At 47.6% G+C, this 16,184-nt stretch overlaps 1 protein-coding gene across 3 annotated transcripts; it reads right to left on the bottom strand.

The window, feature by feature from the left end:
* Window positions 1-67: 67 nt before the first annotated feature.
* LOC109437020 (uncharacterized) lies at window positions 68-15,340 on the bottom strand. 3 transcript variants are annotated; one of them, XM_019715923.3, is made up of 7 exons: window positions 15,006-15,131; window positions 10,926-11,261; window positions 9,552-9,936; window positions 7,993-8,164; window positions 6,481-6,659; window positions 4,637-4,733; window positions 68-283 (listed from the first exon to the last, which is right to left on the bottom strand). In XM_019715923.3, exons 2-7 carry the CDS (start codon window positions 10,983-10,985, stop codon window positions 127-129), a joined length of 1,050 nt encoding a protein of 349 aa, XP_019571482.2. In that variant the 5' UTR covers window positions 10,986-11,261; window positions 15,006-15,131; the 3' UTR covers window positions 68-126. The 3 variants fall into 3 exon arrangements, with proteins under 3 accessions (XP_019571482.2, XP_019571500.2, XP_074195884.1); XM_019715941.3 differs by lacking the exon at window positions 10,926-11,261 and having other exon boundaries at window positions 15,006-15,340; XM_074339783.2 differs by lacking the exons at window positions 10,926-11,261; window positions 15,006-15,131 and adding an exon at window positions 14,346-14,492.
* Window positions 15,341-16,184: the final 844 nt, after the last annotated feature.

Below are 16,184 nucleotides of genomic sequence, written 5' to 3'. Positions count from 1 at the left end.
TCCAGATAAAATAATAGTAAACCAATCCACATAGTGGACTCTAACAGAAATAAAATACACAAAATAATAGTTTTTTTCATTTAGTCTGCCATGTGTTCATCCCTCTGCATTCTCAGCCTGCATAAATCATTTAAGTAGCACTTCATTAGGAATGGGAAGGCCATCCAGAGAAGCCCGGATGCTTTCAACCATGTTTTCCATCATCTGTAGTCTGGCTTGATGAGTTGCACTTCCAATGTGAGGGGTCAGAATGATGTTCTTCAATTTCAACAAAGGATGATCTCTGAAATACAGATTGAGGGAAACCATTCAGAGCTTTTTTGTCTCTCGAACTTCATATTATAGTTTCATGTCCCACCCTGAGATGGGGAAGGTCCAGGAGGCCTTATGGCATATGCTAAGTTACACCTAGTTGTGACCACCACTCATCTTACCCTAGTATGTGGGACCCTACATTTTTGGGTGTAAAACACATACCTTAACTGCATCCAGGACATTAGTACAGAATGGCACAACATGCTAGTGGATTAAACACGGGCTCACAAGACAGAAATGGGCCTCAGGGGAGATAGGTTCTGGTCCTAGCATCACAGGACAAGCTGAATGCACCTTTATTGAGGACTAGCATTCAGAGGGAAAAAGTTTTATTAACTAGAATTAGCAGAGTAGAGGGAGTCCTCTTCCAGGAAGAAGGCAAGGATGGAAGTCAGCCTGTAAAGATAATTGTTGTCATGCAGCAGCCTACCCGTCTGTCCCCTCGTGCCTACCCCTAAAAAGAAGGAAGAGTCTGTGAGACTGATCCTTTCAGGGACTTTGCTTCACCTTTGTGCTTACACCTCATGTCTCTCTGGCCCCGGAGGATGGCTGGTTAGCCAATGATGGGTAAGATTCCTCAAGAGCGGAACGACCTAAGACAGGCACAGTCGCGTGGGGACCACAAGAAGAACTCAACGGGGTCGAAAGAGGTGGGCACAGCCCTCCACTTTCCCCCGTCTAAGGAGAGATTTTGCCTATGTGGCTGTATTCCTTCCCACAACCTGCTTGGGAAGTGATAACATCAGTTCTCCATCTCAGTAAGTTTTCAACATAAAGGTTTTGTCCCCTGGGGAGGTACAAACAATAATTATTTATACATCATGGGACTTTCGACAGACAAGGGTGATTGGTTTGAACCAGTTTTCTGGTATGGTGTATGAGACTCACAGACAGTAGTAAAAACAATGTTACTTCCTTGTATGTGCATCAATATGAGCCACAAGGTGGCCCGATTCGGGGCTCTCAGTCCTTTGAGGCTGTGAGACCCTTGGCCCCTGTTTCAAAACTTTCTTGATTTCTGTTTCTTTCTTAACCTTTCGCTGCCCCTTCTTGTTCTCTCACTGCCTGTGTTGTGCTGGACGCGACAGATAATGAGGTTTTAGTGAAGTGGGTCAGGCAGACCAAACAATGATGTATAACACTATAACCCAACAATGGGAAACAGCTGTAACCTGACCCAACAGGGCCTCCTATTTTAATACACAGGCCAAGTGGCCACGTGACAATGACCCTCCACCCTAGCTACTGAGGCTCAAGGGGCACACTTTGGGAATCTTACAGACCCCTAAACCTATGGAAATCTCTGGGGGCACTTGTAACTTATATCAAGGCACTATGACTGCCCTAGCCCCCGGGACTGATCCAAGTAAGACATATCCTGCAGTACACTTAGCAGGGGTGAGAACTATTCTGAATAACGCTCACCCTCCTCATGGAAGGAGGTGGGCCTTACTACATAAAAGCACATACTGGAAACCAGTCTCAGGAGGAGGCTGTGAACTGAAACAGGGTTACTGGCTTCGTGACAATGGACTTGGAACTCAGAGATAACTGGCGTGGCCAATTGTAACAATACCTGTCCATAATAACATCTGGTATATAGGCAAGAGCCAATTCTGTTGAGAAGGCACAGCAAATACCTCTGTAATTATTAGTGATTTGTTATGTAATGAAACTGAATTATAGCATGACTAATATTGTGATACAGTGTAACCCTGGCATTGCTGGTAAATTTAACTGCTTCGTGTAAATACGTCCTATAATAATACCGACACTGAGGGCAATAGTATTGGGAGATTGAGTTAAAGCCTCCTCAGAACCTGATACCAATAGGAAACGACTGGCCTGAGCAAAAACTAGATTTAGCTAACCAGCAGCTAATTTATACACTAAATAGCACTTCACAAATCCAAATAATGGTAGATCAGTGGGCAAACTAGAACAAAATACAAAAAAGTACGTAATGGCCTTATAGGGTGGTTTAGTTGCTGCTTTAAATCTATTCCTGCCTCACTGGCTACTCCGCGTGCCAGGCAGTCCTACTGATAGTCTCGCTGTAGCCGTCACATAAATACTACAGTACATGCAGCTGCTCCGGAACATCCTGGCATTCTGCTGTAAGATTGCTCTGGTCAAGACGGCATGGCCATGGGGTAAAGGACTGACTGCAGACAGGCCCAGAGCGTCACACCCAGCACCTGCCAACGACAGGCTCTGGGTGACACACTGCCTGACAAGTGTCTTCTTGTCCCTGGGGCCATGAGGAAAGCCAGACAGCTAATGCTAAGAGTCATTCATGGTGAATGCCTGCTTTGGCTGACCTGGAGCCCTGGGCCACTCTGCATCATTCTGACCTCTGGAGGGACTGGAGACCAACTAGCAAATGTCAGACATGGAGGTCCTCCATGGCGCCAAGGCTTGGGAGAGCTTCCCTGGTTAGAAATACTTCAAGTGTGTTGTCAGACATCACTGCGGAAGTCGTAACTGCTGCCCCTCCAACTGCACTGGGAGAGGACAACTGCTGTCTCCTGGGATGCACCCCACCCACTGCCTGCCTTTGCTGATTTGAATCTGTATACTTTCACTATAATAAACTATGAGTATGAGTGGAAAAGCTTTCCTGGGCGTCTTTCCAGCAAATCATTAAACTTGAAGGTGATGTTGGGGGCTCCTTACTCTATTGGCAAATGAATTTTTTCTTTTTAAAATAATCTTGTAGTAAATCCCTTTATAAGACAAAGAACACTTAAGTAGTATGATTAAATAATCCCAAATTTCTTACTTAAAAGTTTTACAGTAAACAGCAACAAAATGTCTGCCCCAAAAATCAAGATGAAAATTTAAATATATCTGATACATAGATTAGAAATTAATATGGATATCTAAAGATCAATCTATTCCAAAAATAATTGCTAAATCTCTCAGCCACAAAAATGAGTTGACCTGGGACACTGGGAGCACACCACCTACACCACCTATTAGGATAAACTAAACTTTGGGCTTTAAGCCAGGTATTGGCCCTGGGACTTGTTAGTGAATCTAAAGAAAAGCTCATTTTAGCAGAGTAGGCAACAGTGGTGATCATGTGACTTCTAGGTTTCGAAGTGGACAACTGTCTAAAATGTTCATGTTTCTTAATTTATATTGAAATTATTTTTTGGGCTAGATTAGTGGTTCTTTAATATTTAGTCTCAGAATGTCTTTACACTTAAAATCTGAAAACCACAAAGACCATTTGTTTACGTGCGTTATATCTGTCAACATATACTGTATTAGAAATTAAAACTAAAAAAAAGTTAATACAGTAATACAGAAGCACACATTTCTTTAGCTAAGAGTCATGCATGTCATTTGTCTCTGGAAAACTCTATGATACTTTTCAGAAAACATGAGTGGAAAGGTAAATCACATCTTGACTTCACAGACCAAACCATTGATCTAGACAACCTTCTAAGAAACACTGTTCTAAATAAATTATTTTTCTCATAAATGTCTGTAAGTTCTAGGTTCAATCTTGATAAATTTAGATATTAAATTTGGTTCTAATATCATTCAGCTGACTGTAACTTGTTTACTGGATAGAAATCAAAGCTGGAGGAATGAAAGCTACCGTGGGACAGCTAGTTTAAAGGATGACAGCATCAAGATTTCAAAATAAATGACAAAATCAAGGCTCTAGCCATAGCAGCCTGATCTTTGGGTCAAAGCACAGAAGCAAATGAAATTAAATAGAAATAAATGTAAAATTCCACACATACACTTAAAAACCAATTGAAGGAATAATAATTTCAGTTTTAGCTAACTAAAAACGTAATGAGCTAAGGGTGCCACAAGGCCTCTGAAAGCATGTGCTGCCAACATAGACTTTGGGTGACTTTTCTGCAGGGCCCAGGTCATAACGCAAATACTGCGTTCGGTTCTTGAGAGGTCCTTAAAACTGAAGAGCTGGAGGACAGTCCCAATGAGGAGGTGTCTAGAAATGCCTTTATTTAGGCTAATATTGAAGAACTCGAAGGTATTTAGCCTCAGAAAAAAAGACTAAGATGAGAGAGGAATTGTTTTAGAATGCGTGGCAGTTAGTAAAAGGGAAGAAAACCAAAGTTGGCCTCCATGCTGCAGAGCAGACCAGGGTCAGTGGGAGGGGGACTATTTGTTGCCGAAGCCCACTGAGCCCCGTCCCTGGAGGTGTCAGCAGAGGCCAGCCTGTCCCCAGGCCTGCCTGCACAGACCCCTCCCAGGCCGAGACCTTGCATTCCTGGCCAAGCACGGCTGTCTGAGGGCCATGCCCACCCCAGGGGCTGTGGGCTGTGTGGCTCATCACCTGGGCAGGGGTTCCGGGTGTGTCACATCCAGTGCCGCCGCCTTGATGACCCCGGTCTGAAGCGCTTCCAGTAGTGCGTCCTGATCTACTAGCAGACCTGAGGCAACGACACAAGGCCTCTGCGGTTACCATGGCAAGGAGGACACCGGGAAGACCTCGGTCACATCAGCTACTACTGCAACACGTGTGGGGCCATCAAAGGCCTGACACGGTGGCCTGTGACAGTCAGGCAGGCACGGAGCACAGTGACCCACAGTCACTCAGGGCACAGGCATCACACCCACTGAGACCATGCGGCTCCAGTGGAGACAGCTCACACACACATTACACATGCGCTGCATGTTACACACATATCACATGTTACACGCATCACGTACAAGGTCAGACAATTATGTTCACAAACTTGTTGCAATGCTGTTGCTAACCTTTTTTGATATCAGAGGGATTGTTCATTATGAATTTGTACCAACTGGACAGTTAACCAAGTTTACTATTTGGAAGTGCTGAACAGGCTGCATGAAAAAGTTAGACGACCTGAACTTTTCACCAACAATTCATGGCTCTTGCATCACGACAATGCACCAGCTCACATGGCACTGTCTGTGAGGGAGTTTTTAGCCAGCAAACAAATAACTGTATTGGAACACCCTCCCTACTCACCTGATCTGACCCCCAATGACTTCTTTCTTTACCCGAAGATCAAGGAAATATTGAAAGGAAGACATTTTGATGACATTCATGACATCCAGGGTAATACGACGACAGCTCTGACAGCCATTCCAGAAAAATAGTTCCCAAATTGCTTTGAAGAGTGGACTACGCACTGGCATCAGTGCATAGCTTCCCAAGGGGAGTACTTCGAAGGTGACCATAGTGCTATTCAGAAGTGAGGTATGTAGCACTTTTTCTAGGAGGAGTTCATGAACTTAATTGTCAGACCTCATATGTTACACATAGATCACACGCATTATACACACATTAAGACTGCGTGCTCCCTACCTGTCATTTCAAACGCACACAGTAGGCAGATGTGGGAGGGAACCCTGTCCTCTAGCCCAGGAGTCCTGCCTGCCGGCAGCCCTGTACCCTCTCCCTTCTCCCCTCCCCCAGTTTCTCTATTTCCAGAATCTACTATGTTCCCTGGCTGCTGGTGTCACCGGAAGCACATAATGCACTCGTGCTTCTTGCTCAGCTAGAGGGTCCGAATTTTCAGACAACTTTCACACATTAACTCAGCCCTGTGAGTTTCCCGGAGGAGGGACACGGGTGGCTGCTGGCAGCACCAGGTCTCATGCCCTGCGGCCCCAACCCCGAGAAGGCCCAGCCAGGATGTTTGGCGTCAGTGTGCTGTCACTTGCCGGTGTCCAGAGGACTCTGAGTCTTTATAAATGCCACACTAGCCCCCCACGATATTAGGTTATACCACCTCCTGTGTGTAAACACAAACCACACTACCTAAACGTCAAAGCCATGCCAACACTGGTTAGTCTTCAAAGTGAAGGCTCAGAAAATTCATCCCCATAAATTTTGCTTAATTGCACCTAGAAAACCAAACTGTGAAACACCTCTACCCAAAGTACCTGCCCAAACCTGGATTCCAAAACCCCCACATTGCAGATTTTCATTCTTTTTGCTACTAATTTGAAGACCAAAAGATGTGAAGATAAAAATCAGAAATATTTCTAAATAGAAAGTAAAATCCTTTTAACTTATGCTCCCCCAGTCTAGTCTAAGTGGGGTTTTCAGCCCCTCGAGGAAAAAGTCCACAGCAAACGCTTGGGACCATGAGGGGTTATCCTGTATGGTTGTCCAGCCACCTGGCCACACAGAAGCGGAGCAGGTACCTCTGCCAATGTTGACGAGAATGGCGGTGGGCTTCATCAGCCTCAGCTCCCTCCTTCCAATCAGGCCGTGGGTCTGGGGCGTCAGGCTCACGGCCAACATCACAAAGTCCGATCGCTGAAGCAGATCATCCAGCCTCTCACAGTATGTGGCCCCAACAGCTTCCTCCTCCTCCAACTTCCTATGAAGGGAACAGGGAAGAAAAATCACGTTCTGTAGTCAGAAATTCATCAAGTCACCCCAGGAAGGAGTCTCTGAGGGGAGCCAGGGCCTCCGTCTCCCCTCCATGTGGGGCTAGGACTCAGCCATGAGGCCCCGTGGGCACCTTTGGGTTGTCCAAGCAAGCCCTTGGCGTCTGCAGGATTTCACACCGGACCCAAAACTCCTTGAGGCCGGGCGCCTCCTCTCACTCACCTGGAACACTAGAGTCTGGTACAAGCCTGATCGAGCGTCAGACATGTCAGAGCATTACAGGACGTGGGAAACACATCAAAGTTTCCAGAAAACAAACAGGAGAGGGCCTGGGAATGTTCTGTCAAACAGAAAGCGAGGATCCAAGGATCTGGTGCATTCTGTTTGGGTCCAATCTGAACCCCTGCTCTGGCCACCCCGGACAGCTGATTACTCAACGCAAATTCAAGCTCCAGGAGGCCACAGCACCCCAGGTGGCTGCCACTGCCACACAGACACGAAACCAAAAATTCTAGGAAGTCTCTCCTAACACGAGTCTTGGGGGGGGACTGCCAGGAGGGAAGATGAACGCCCTGCCCGCATCCCACACCTAGTCCTGGAAGAGCCCGGCCTTCATGTTTGCCCCTCATCACACTGAAGCTGTGACAGCTGCCTAAGCCAGTCCACTGTTCACTGTGCAAATGCAGTGGCTGAGAAAGGGCACGGTTCGCATGTAACATTTCCCAGCTCAGCACCAAGCACAGCTCCATTCAGCGTGCTGTGGGAAGCCACTGACAGCTGGTGCCCAGTGGCCGTCCTCAGGCCCATCTGCAGAGGGGGCTGGAGTTCAAGAGCAGACAGGCAGCTCCATAGAGGGATGTGTGCAGATGAAGTGAGAGAGAACAAGCGGATCTGAGGGTTGTTTTGGACATGGAGTCAGTAGGACTGTGTGTTGGGCTGAACTGCATATGAAAGGAAATGGGTTTCAGAATGAATAAGGGAGTGGATGAGCATATACCTCAGAACTAAAGGAACCAGTACAATCGCTCAGTGGGTGTGGATAGCATCTCCCATGATCAAAAAGTCACTTGAGAAATAAAAGAACAATTATAGGTGAGTTAAAATCTTTCTGGTGACTTTTTCAGTGGAAACAAGTCACAGCCACGTTTCTAGGCAACCATAGAAATACCATGGTCCCTTTCTGTACCATCAGCCCTAACTTTCTAGAAAGAAAGAGCCAGGGAATCTTAGGAAACATGGAGGGATCCACATCCAGCCACATTTAAGTCACCGATGGTGTCAGTGCCACCCCATGCCCTCCAAGCCCACTTCGCGAGTCCTACCTGCACTTCCTGTTGTGGTACAGGATCTTCATGTCGAACGCCCTGGCCCTCTGAGCGACCTTGTAGCCAATCCTGCCCATGCCCACAATGCCCAGGGTGGCCCCTGTCACCTCCTGGCCCAACCAGTTTGTGGAAAACTTCTCTGTATCTGGTGAGATGGCCAACTGATGACCTAAGGTACACAACGTGACAGTGGGAGTGGAGATGGTACCGCGCAGAAAACCCACAGCCCTTCCTGGGACCTTCTGACAAGGTTACGAGGGTAGAGAATGCTGGTGGCCGACCACAGCTCTCAGGCTTTTTATCCTGACAACAATCAGGTTTCTGCAAAGGAAAAAGGGGGAACAGACGGCAACGTCCTCACAACAGAACCTCCTGGCAGAATGCTTGAAAATAGCAACTCCTTTCCCATTCAGGAGGAAGTTTTGGTTAAAATGTGTTGGTTTTGGGGTGGGTGTCTGTATGTGTGTGACTGTGTGCATGTGTATGTATGACTGTGTATGTGTGTAACTGTGTGTGTGGCTGTTTGTGACTGTGTGACCGTGACTGCATGTGTCTGTGTGACTGTATGTGACCGACTATATGTGACCATGTGTGACTGCACGTGTCTGTGTGTGACTGTATGTGTGTGACTGTGTGAATGTGTGACTGTGTGTGACCATGTGTGACTGCACGTCTGTGACTGTATGTGTGTGACTGGGTGACTGTGTGTGACCGTGACTGCATATGTATGTGTCTGTGTGACTGTGTGTGACTATGTGTGAGTGACTGTGTGACCATGTGTGTGACTACACGTGTCTGTGTGTGTGACTGTATGTGTGACTGTGTGACCGTGACTGCATATGTATGTCTGTGTGTGACCATGTGTGTGACCGCACTGTCTGTGTGTGACTGGATGTGTGCAACTGTGTGTGACTGTGTGACCATGTGTGACTGCACGTCTGTGACTGTATGACTGTGTGAACGTGTGACTGTGTGTGATTGTGTGACCAGGTGTGTGACTGCACATGTATGTGTATGTTTGACTGCATGTGTGTGTGACTAGGAGTGGCAACCAGCACACACAGAAACAGAAGAGCCTGGTTCTTGCTTCTCTTTCCTCAGCCCCTTCATGCCCAAGCTCCATCGGGATGGGCGAGTGCTGACTTCCTGCACTGCCTTTCCTGGGGACACTCCAGGGGTGTCCAGTGAGTGGGCAGGTGGGACTCTGCCTACTCACTTGCAGGCCTTCGCCCCAGGGCAGCATGCCCACGACTGGCCAGTGCCAGGCCCACATGCACTTCCACGGTGGTGCTGCAATGATGTCACCACACACACTTCCCACCTGTTCCATGAGTAGCACCTGGTGGGGAGAAAACGGCCACCGTGAGGCAGATGCTGGGCTTGGGCACAGGCTTGCTGCAAGGGACCGAGACGGGCTTCATCCCCAAGTGCTGGGTGCACTGGGCAGAAATCAGGACAGAAAGACTTGCAGTTTGAAGGTGAGGTTATTCTGTCATGTGTGTTGTTAAATGTCTGTCATCTGACCTCTGGAAAACCAGCATCTCAACACCACGTACCTTCCACGACTCTCCGGGCTGCTGCTAGCAGTAAGGCCATCCCCATATCGGCCGTGGGGCTGGACACCGCCCATGGTGTGTTGGCCACCTTTACGCCAAAGCTGGCGAGGAGCTTCAGGTCCAGGTGGTCCAGACCGGCTCCTGAGTTGGCAACAATCTTGAGGGCAGGCAGGCCCTGCAGAAGCTCCCGGTCAATGGCAGGCTTTCCACCCCAGATATACACAGCGTGAATCTTTGGACCCAGCTGGGTTTTATTTCCCATAAATTCCTGCATTGTAATGAGCCTGAAGTGTTTCTGTAGGTCTCCAACATGCTCTTCACACACCCCAGCTGGGCCTTCAAGTGCAGACACCAGAACCCCTGGCAGGTCCTGCTCTCCCATGACCTGCGGAACAACAAACGTGACCTCTGCAGACAAAACAGTCTTTAAGGGAACCACCTGTGAGCGCTTCTGCTGCTCCTCAGGTTTTCTAAATTATAAGACCAGGATGCATTTCAGGTCCTGGGTAAATTCCTAGAAAACCTGAAAGACAATAGACCCAGACTTCTGAAGGTAGCAATGTCCCATCATGCCTACTTTCCTCCCTGACTCACCTGCCCTTCAGCTGTGGTGCAGCCTCTGAGCTGCCTCCAGTGACACCCTCCTGGTAGCTACGCCCCACCATGGTGATGTGACCCCAACCCTGGAGTGTGCTTCTAGCTAAGAGAACAGGACAGAAGCAATGGGTGGTCACTGCTCCCTCTCCCTTCTTCCCTCTTCCTCTCCTCGCCCTCCTCCTTTTCTCCCCTCTCCCCCCTCCCTTTTCCTTTCCCTCTTCTCCCTTCCCCCCTTCCTCTCCCTCCTCCCTCTACTTTCCCTCCTCTCCCTCCCTCTCCGTCTCTCCTTCCTTCCCCCTTCCTTCCCTTCCTCTCCTCACCCTCCCTCCCCCCTTCCTCTCCCTCTCTCCTCCCCTCCCTCTCTCCCCCTCTCTCATTCCTTCCGCAGCCTGTGCAGAAGCCCTGAGTGAGCTGGAAGCAGATCTTAAGACGCCCACCAACCACCAGGTCAGCCTTCAGATGACTGCAGCCCTGCGCAACATCTGATTCAAGTTTCTAGAGAGACCTTGAGCAGAACTGTCCAGGTCCGCCAGTCTTGGATTCCTGACCTTAACACCTGGGAGATAACAGATGTGTTTTTTTTCCCTAGCAACTAAAATTCAGGATAATTTGTTATGTATGCAGTAATAAATAACTAATAAAATTGACTGTGGACAAAAAAGGGGTTCTATGGAAAGTCACCTCACAGGGTGATCTGACCATAAATTCCAGACTCCGGTGGGTCATGGTAGGTGGGTGGTCACACCTAGGCCTGTAACTTTTTTAGTAAAAGATTACCTTGGCATGAAACAGCTCTGGGCTCACACAGGTTTGAGATGCCAGATTAATCCTATTCATGAGGTTCAGACCCCTGCAGTGTAACCATCTTCAAGAGAACACATGGTTTTGTCAGCTGTCCTGTAATCCATCCCCACCTGCTTTCTCCCACTTTCATTTAATCTTCCTCAAATTCCCTTCTTGATTCCAAATGCAAAAAATGAAGCTGCAAACTGTCCTTCAGGGAGCATTTGCGATCTTGCCTCTCAGCAACTGTTGTGAATTTTGGATCAAATAAAGTCTTATAGAAATTCTCTACAGGTTTGGAAGTTCTTACATCAACATGAGCATTTTCTACTGTGAAAATAAAAGACATTTGTTATCATCTGCCAAATGAATTAAATAAGGTTTTACGTTTCTTGTTACTAATTAAAAACATCTTTAACATTTTATAGCTTTCCTCCAAAAAGAAAACCTGCTGTGTTTCAAGAATTGAGGCTAATTAATGCATTTTTATCTTTGGGTTATGAACATTGTTTAAAATGTTTAAGACTGGTTTAAAGCTCAGAGCATAACTGGTTAAAACCTTTTTTGGACTTTGAGCAAAAGATTAAAAGAGGTCTATTCAAGATAAGACTTCAGTTGATTTTCACACAGAGGCTTTATCTTTCACTTCCCATTGACCTTGGTTGGAGGGCAATGCATATACGCATCACACCACAGGCTTCAGATTTCCCACGTGACTCCATGACTCCGGGACTCTTGGCTGCTGTACATGCTGAGCAGGAAGGAGACTCACAACCAGGCTGAGAGGGAGCCCTAGGCAAAGACTGGGCTCCCACCTTTCTCTGCCTCTTTCTATCCCTGTGGAACTCCTTTCACAAGCATAGAATTTGACCACCTCCAGTCACAGGCCAGGAGTCCAGGAAAGGAACATTAGATATTGGCTGCTGGCACCCAGCCCTGTGCTCAGAGGGGTCGGTGGCTATGAAAGGCTTGGACATCTATCTGCTGTGGCACAGCCCTGTGGCTGGTCAGTGGTCTCTCAGCTCTCCTGAGTTCTTGATGCAACTGGAGTAATAATAACAGGAAGTGTGTTATAGTTACACCCAAAGATCCCATTTCCTTCTTCTCCCCTAATTTCTGTATAAAGAGAACTAAGTAGTGTGCGCCTCTGGGACATGTTCTTGGATGGGCAGTAGCAACATGAGGGGTAGGTTGGGAACATTCTGGCAAGGAAGGAGCATGCAATGCAGTGGATGTACCATCAGTTACTTGCATTTGTTCCAAGTTAAAAGATAAACCCACACGTGAAGTTTGGAAAAATCAGATTTTACAGCTTTGGTTTTGCCTAACAGAGTGATAATTCAGACATATATTTTCTAACTGCTGTGTGCTTTCTCATCATGAGGTTCCATTTATACTGCTAAAATAGATTAAAAATTTGTATTTTCTTCTTGCAAAATGACTGCTTAATTTTTTAAAAAAACTACTGTTTTTGAAATTGCCTTCAACAGATCCAAGGCTCTAAATTCAGGATTTTCTTCTTATAAAGCCGCTATAAAATTGAGGCACAGAAAAGAAAATAAAGTAAAATAAACTTCCAACAGCTTGCTTCAAAAGACAAGTATCACTGACATTTACACAGTAGTCATGGAGGAAGGGCAGGGAGCGAGGTGTGCAGACCCACTGGTTCTGCAACCCCAGGGGCCCTGTGACAGCTGTGCTGGTCCAAGGGGGTGGGGGTGGGGCACGGAGACTCAAGGACAGAGCCACGGAGATTCGAGGACTTCTTCAATTTGCAAAAGGGGCGGAGCAATAAAGAATATGTTTTTTAATTTAAAAAGCAAAACTGGAAAACAAAAAAACCAAATGCGACCAATAAAAGTATGTTTTAGTTTTGGGGATAGAGAGAAAGAGAAACAACCAAGACGGGGTGAGGGCAGGGAAGAGGACAAATGAAAAGAACTAAGCGGGAGGGCTCAGGCCAACTGCTCGGCTGTGCTTCTCTCTGAAACTCACTTTCCTCCAAAGATAGGTGAGGGCGACCGACAGCCCTGCACAGTGGCCCTGAGAGTGAGAGGTGAGGAAGACACATAAAATGGAGTCACTGTGGTTAAGCTGTTACATTACTAACTTCAAGTGGGCTGTGGCGTAAGGAAACCATCACTCCTGCTGACAGGTTCTGACAACCCAAATGTCTGAACTTCCTAGGCCTGCGCCCACACCTGGACGCACATCACTGTGTTGTGCGTGAATGCCTGCATGTACATTAAACCTTCAGTTAGTCATCTGACGACCTCAGAAAGGAAATGTTCCATTGTCTAGACCACCGGACATCTGATGAGTATCATCCTGGACCGATCTAGGGGCTCAGAATGCAGAACTGAGTCTTCTTTTCTTGCTCCTTTGGAACGCTCTGGGTATTGCCAATTTGCAAGCCCCAAGACCTTTGAATAAATCTTCCTCACTTATTTCTAGCTAAAGCCTCCTGACTCCTTTTGAGTATATCCCACAGAGATAACATGCAGAGCCCGGAGAGTCAACTATAAGCTTTCAGTGCATGCAAGTTACTAATGTTTAAATCTGAGCAATTCAGATATTAATATTTACCCGTCTCTAAAAATAAACAAAATTACACCAAAGAGGGAGACTGAATTCATAAAACACAGTGAAATTCCTTAAAATCCTATTCCTCACACATCTTCCACTCTTAATATTTGACAAGGGGGTCTAATATACCCCAAATCACCCTCACTTCCCCAATGTACCAAGACTTGCCTTAAATCAGCACCAGCTGGCTTTTGTCTCCCCTCCCTGCCAAACCTGCCCTCTTCTCTCTCCAACTCCTTTCAAAGTCTATTCTCATCTCACCTACAGTAGTTTTCTGCCCCCACCATGAGTATAAAATCAAAATTGTTTGCTCTCTGTCTCTCACACAGACTCCTGGCCCAAATTGTGCACAAGAGACTCAGAAAAGAGGCTGAAGCCCCTCTGCTTTCTTATCATCCTTAGCATATTATCTTAGCACGGAAACTTACCTGATCAGTACATGGCTAGGTAAGGGGACCTAAAAGATTCAGCTACGCCAGAGTTCACAGATTCCTTGATGACCTGTTTGCTAGTTAGGGATTAATGAAAACTGAACTGTTTTCATCTTTTGTGATGTTTCTTTAGTCACTAGGTATCAACAAGCCCAATATAATTTAAAACCACAATGTGTCTCAGCAAAAACAGGTGCTACACTCCTAAAAAACTAGATTCCTGTAAGGGAATAAACTATGAGCTAAAATCTGATGTGAGTGTTAGGCCATATTTAGGCCAGGAACAGGAAGCTTCTTATCTTAAAAGCCATCTTTGTCCTGCTTTAGACCTTGTACCTTTGGGTTACTGTTTGCCTTAGGCCTGGAGACGCAGCCAGGAAAGTAGAAATCATCTTACCCTGTCTTGCTTTGTACTTTGTCTCCTATGGGCTTGTGATCAGCGGGCCTGGGCAGACGGAGGCCTGGGGGCCAGGGTGTGGAGCCAGCAGGAGGGCTTGGTCATGCCCTGAAACCCTTTGTTTGTAGAGACAAGGCAACAAAAACCCCCTGACACATTGAAGGGGGAACAATTTTGTTTACCCCCACCTATAAAACTCCATACCCCTTTTTGCTGGGGGAGGTTATGATCTTTTCTAGCCTGACCTCCCGCAGCTCAAACACGCCAAATAAATTCTAATAGACCAATTTTGGTCGCTCGCGACTCATTCATTCCTCCAGCCGTCCCTAACAGAGAGTACCTGTATTTTACCCATTTAAAGCTTAATCTGCCATTGCCTATAGCTCAGAAAAATAAATACCTGTATAAATTGACCTTTAATTTCTAGCAGAGTCCCTGAAGCCACTTTAAACCTCTCAAATGCGGCAGGTATAAAATAATAACAACGTTGGGTTTTCCCTGTTAAATCCTTTAGGCTCCTGAAATGCGGGTCAGGATGCGTGTTAGGACTCTAACGCGGCCCACCAATCCCACGTGAGGTCTGGGGTCACAGCCACGCCCACGCGGCAGAGCTCGGTCCAGTCTCCGGCCCACGCCATGACATCCTAGGGGCACGCTTACCTTTTAAAAGGACCTCAGATTTGAGGGACGCTCTGGTGGAACCCAGCTTCCTGGGAAAGTCCATGACAAGGACCGCCGGAGGTCTAAGACCACAGCATCCTCCCTCCCACCTGCCCACCACGCCCCAAATTGCCCCAGGCCCCGCCCCGGGCCCGCAGGCCCCGCCCTCTGTCACGGACCGCTGTCCGCTGCCCCGGCTCCAGGCCCCGGCCTTCGCCCCAGCCCACGCCGCAGCCGCAGCCCGCCCCCCTCGTGCCTAGCCACGCCGCGCTTCGTGCCGCGCTCGTCCGGCCTCTCCCGGGGCCAGCAAGCTCTGACCCCAGCCTTGGCCAAGCCTTTTCCCCGCCCCTTGGACCTGGCCACGCCCCCTACCTTAGCTCCCCGCTAGAGGGCAGCGGAAGTGGTGGCGGGTCGCACCGGAAGTGCACTTGCGTGCCCGTGGTCGCCGGGCCCGGGCTTGGGATGGGGCCCCCTTCAGTAACGTTGGAGAAGCCCCAGGCCCAGGATCGGGGCCTGGGCCGTGGGTGTGTAGGGCCTGCGTGGTGGGGAAAGTTGCTGGTCTGGGTTTCAGCATGGCCGGAGTGAGGAGCGGGGGTGTTCCCATGCAGGTTGGGGGGTCGGGACTGCACACCTCAGGGCTTGGAATCCTGGGGGCGTGTTAAGAGCAGAGCAGGTCTTAAGTTGTGTGTAGGTTTAATATGATTTCGATACCACATGTTTATGACTTAAGTTGTTTCCATACACTTGATCATGTCAAAGACAAAAATGTTGCTTTGATGTAACAATGAAGTAAGTCGTGCTACGTCTGTTGTCCTTGATAACTAAGCAGCCCAGCGGCCCAGTGGTCCCTCTGGGGGCTTATTGATAACAGGATGTGGAGAAGCCACTATGGCAAAGGGACATTTAAACTACAAATACTGTGAATCTGTAAGGGCTATTTTGAGAGTTTCAGTTTGGATGAGGGGACTCTTCCTAACCTGAAATCTCTCCAGAAGACCCCTGGGGCATTTCCTCCTGTGTCAGCATCCCTCCTGGACAGTGGTGATAAACCACTGGGGAAAATGGATGGCATCGTGCCTCCCAACACTGCAAGGTTACAGAATGCAAGATCAGTATACAAAAACCAATTGTATTTCTACACACTAGTTATGAGTAATCTGAAATTATTTAAAATAATTC

This window comes from Rhinolophus sinicus, chromosome 4 (genome assembly GCF_057876585.1).
Source record: "Rhinolophus sinicus isolate RSI-liver-muscle chromosome 4, RSI-T2T, whole genome shotgun sequence".
Lineage (NCBI taxonomy): Eukaryota > Metazoa > Chordata > Mammalia > Chiroptera > Rhinolophidae > Rhinolophus > Rhinolophus sinicus.
This window is presented reverse-complemented; position numbering and strand designations above follow the sequence as displayed.

Excerpts from the sequence above, each read along its gene's own strand:
- LOC109437020 (XM_019715923.3), bottom strand. The coding sequence starts at position 10,985 with ATGAATAGGATTAATCTGGCATCTCAAACCTGTGTGAGCCCAGAGCTG. Across the intron at positions 9,937-10,925 it reads CAGAGCTGTTTCATGCCAAG|GTCATGGGAGAGCAGGACCT; the intron begins GTAATCTTTTAC and ends GTTGTTCCGCAG. Across the intron at positions 4,734-6,480 it reads TCTCGTCAACATTGGCAGAG|GTCTGCTAGTAGATCAGGAC; the intron begins GTACCTGCTCCG and ends TCGTTGCCTCAG.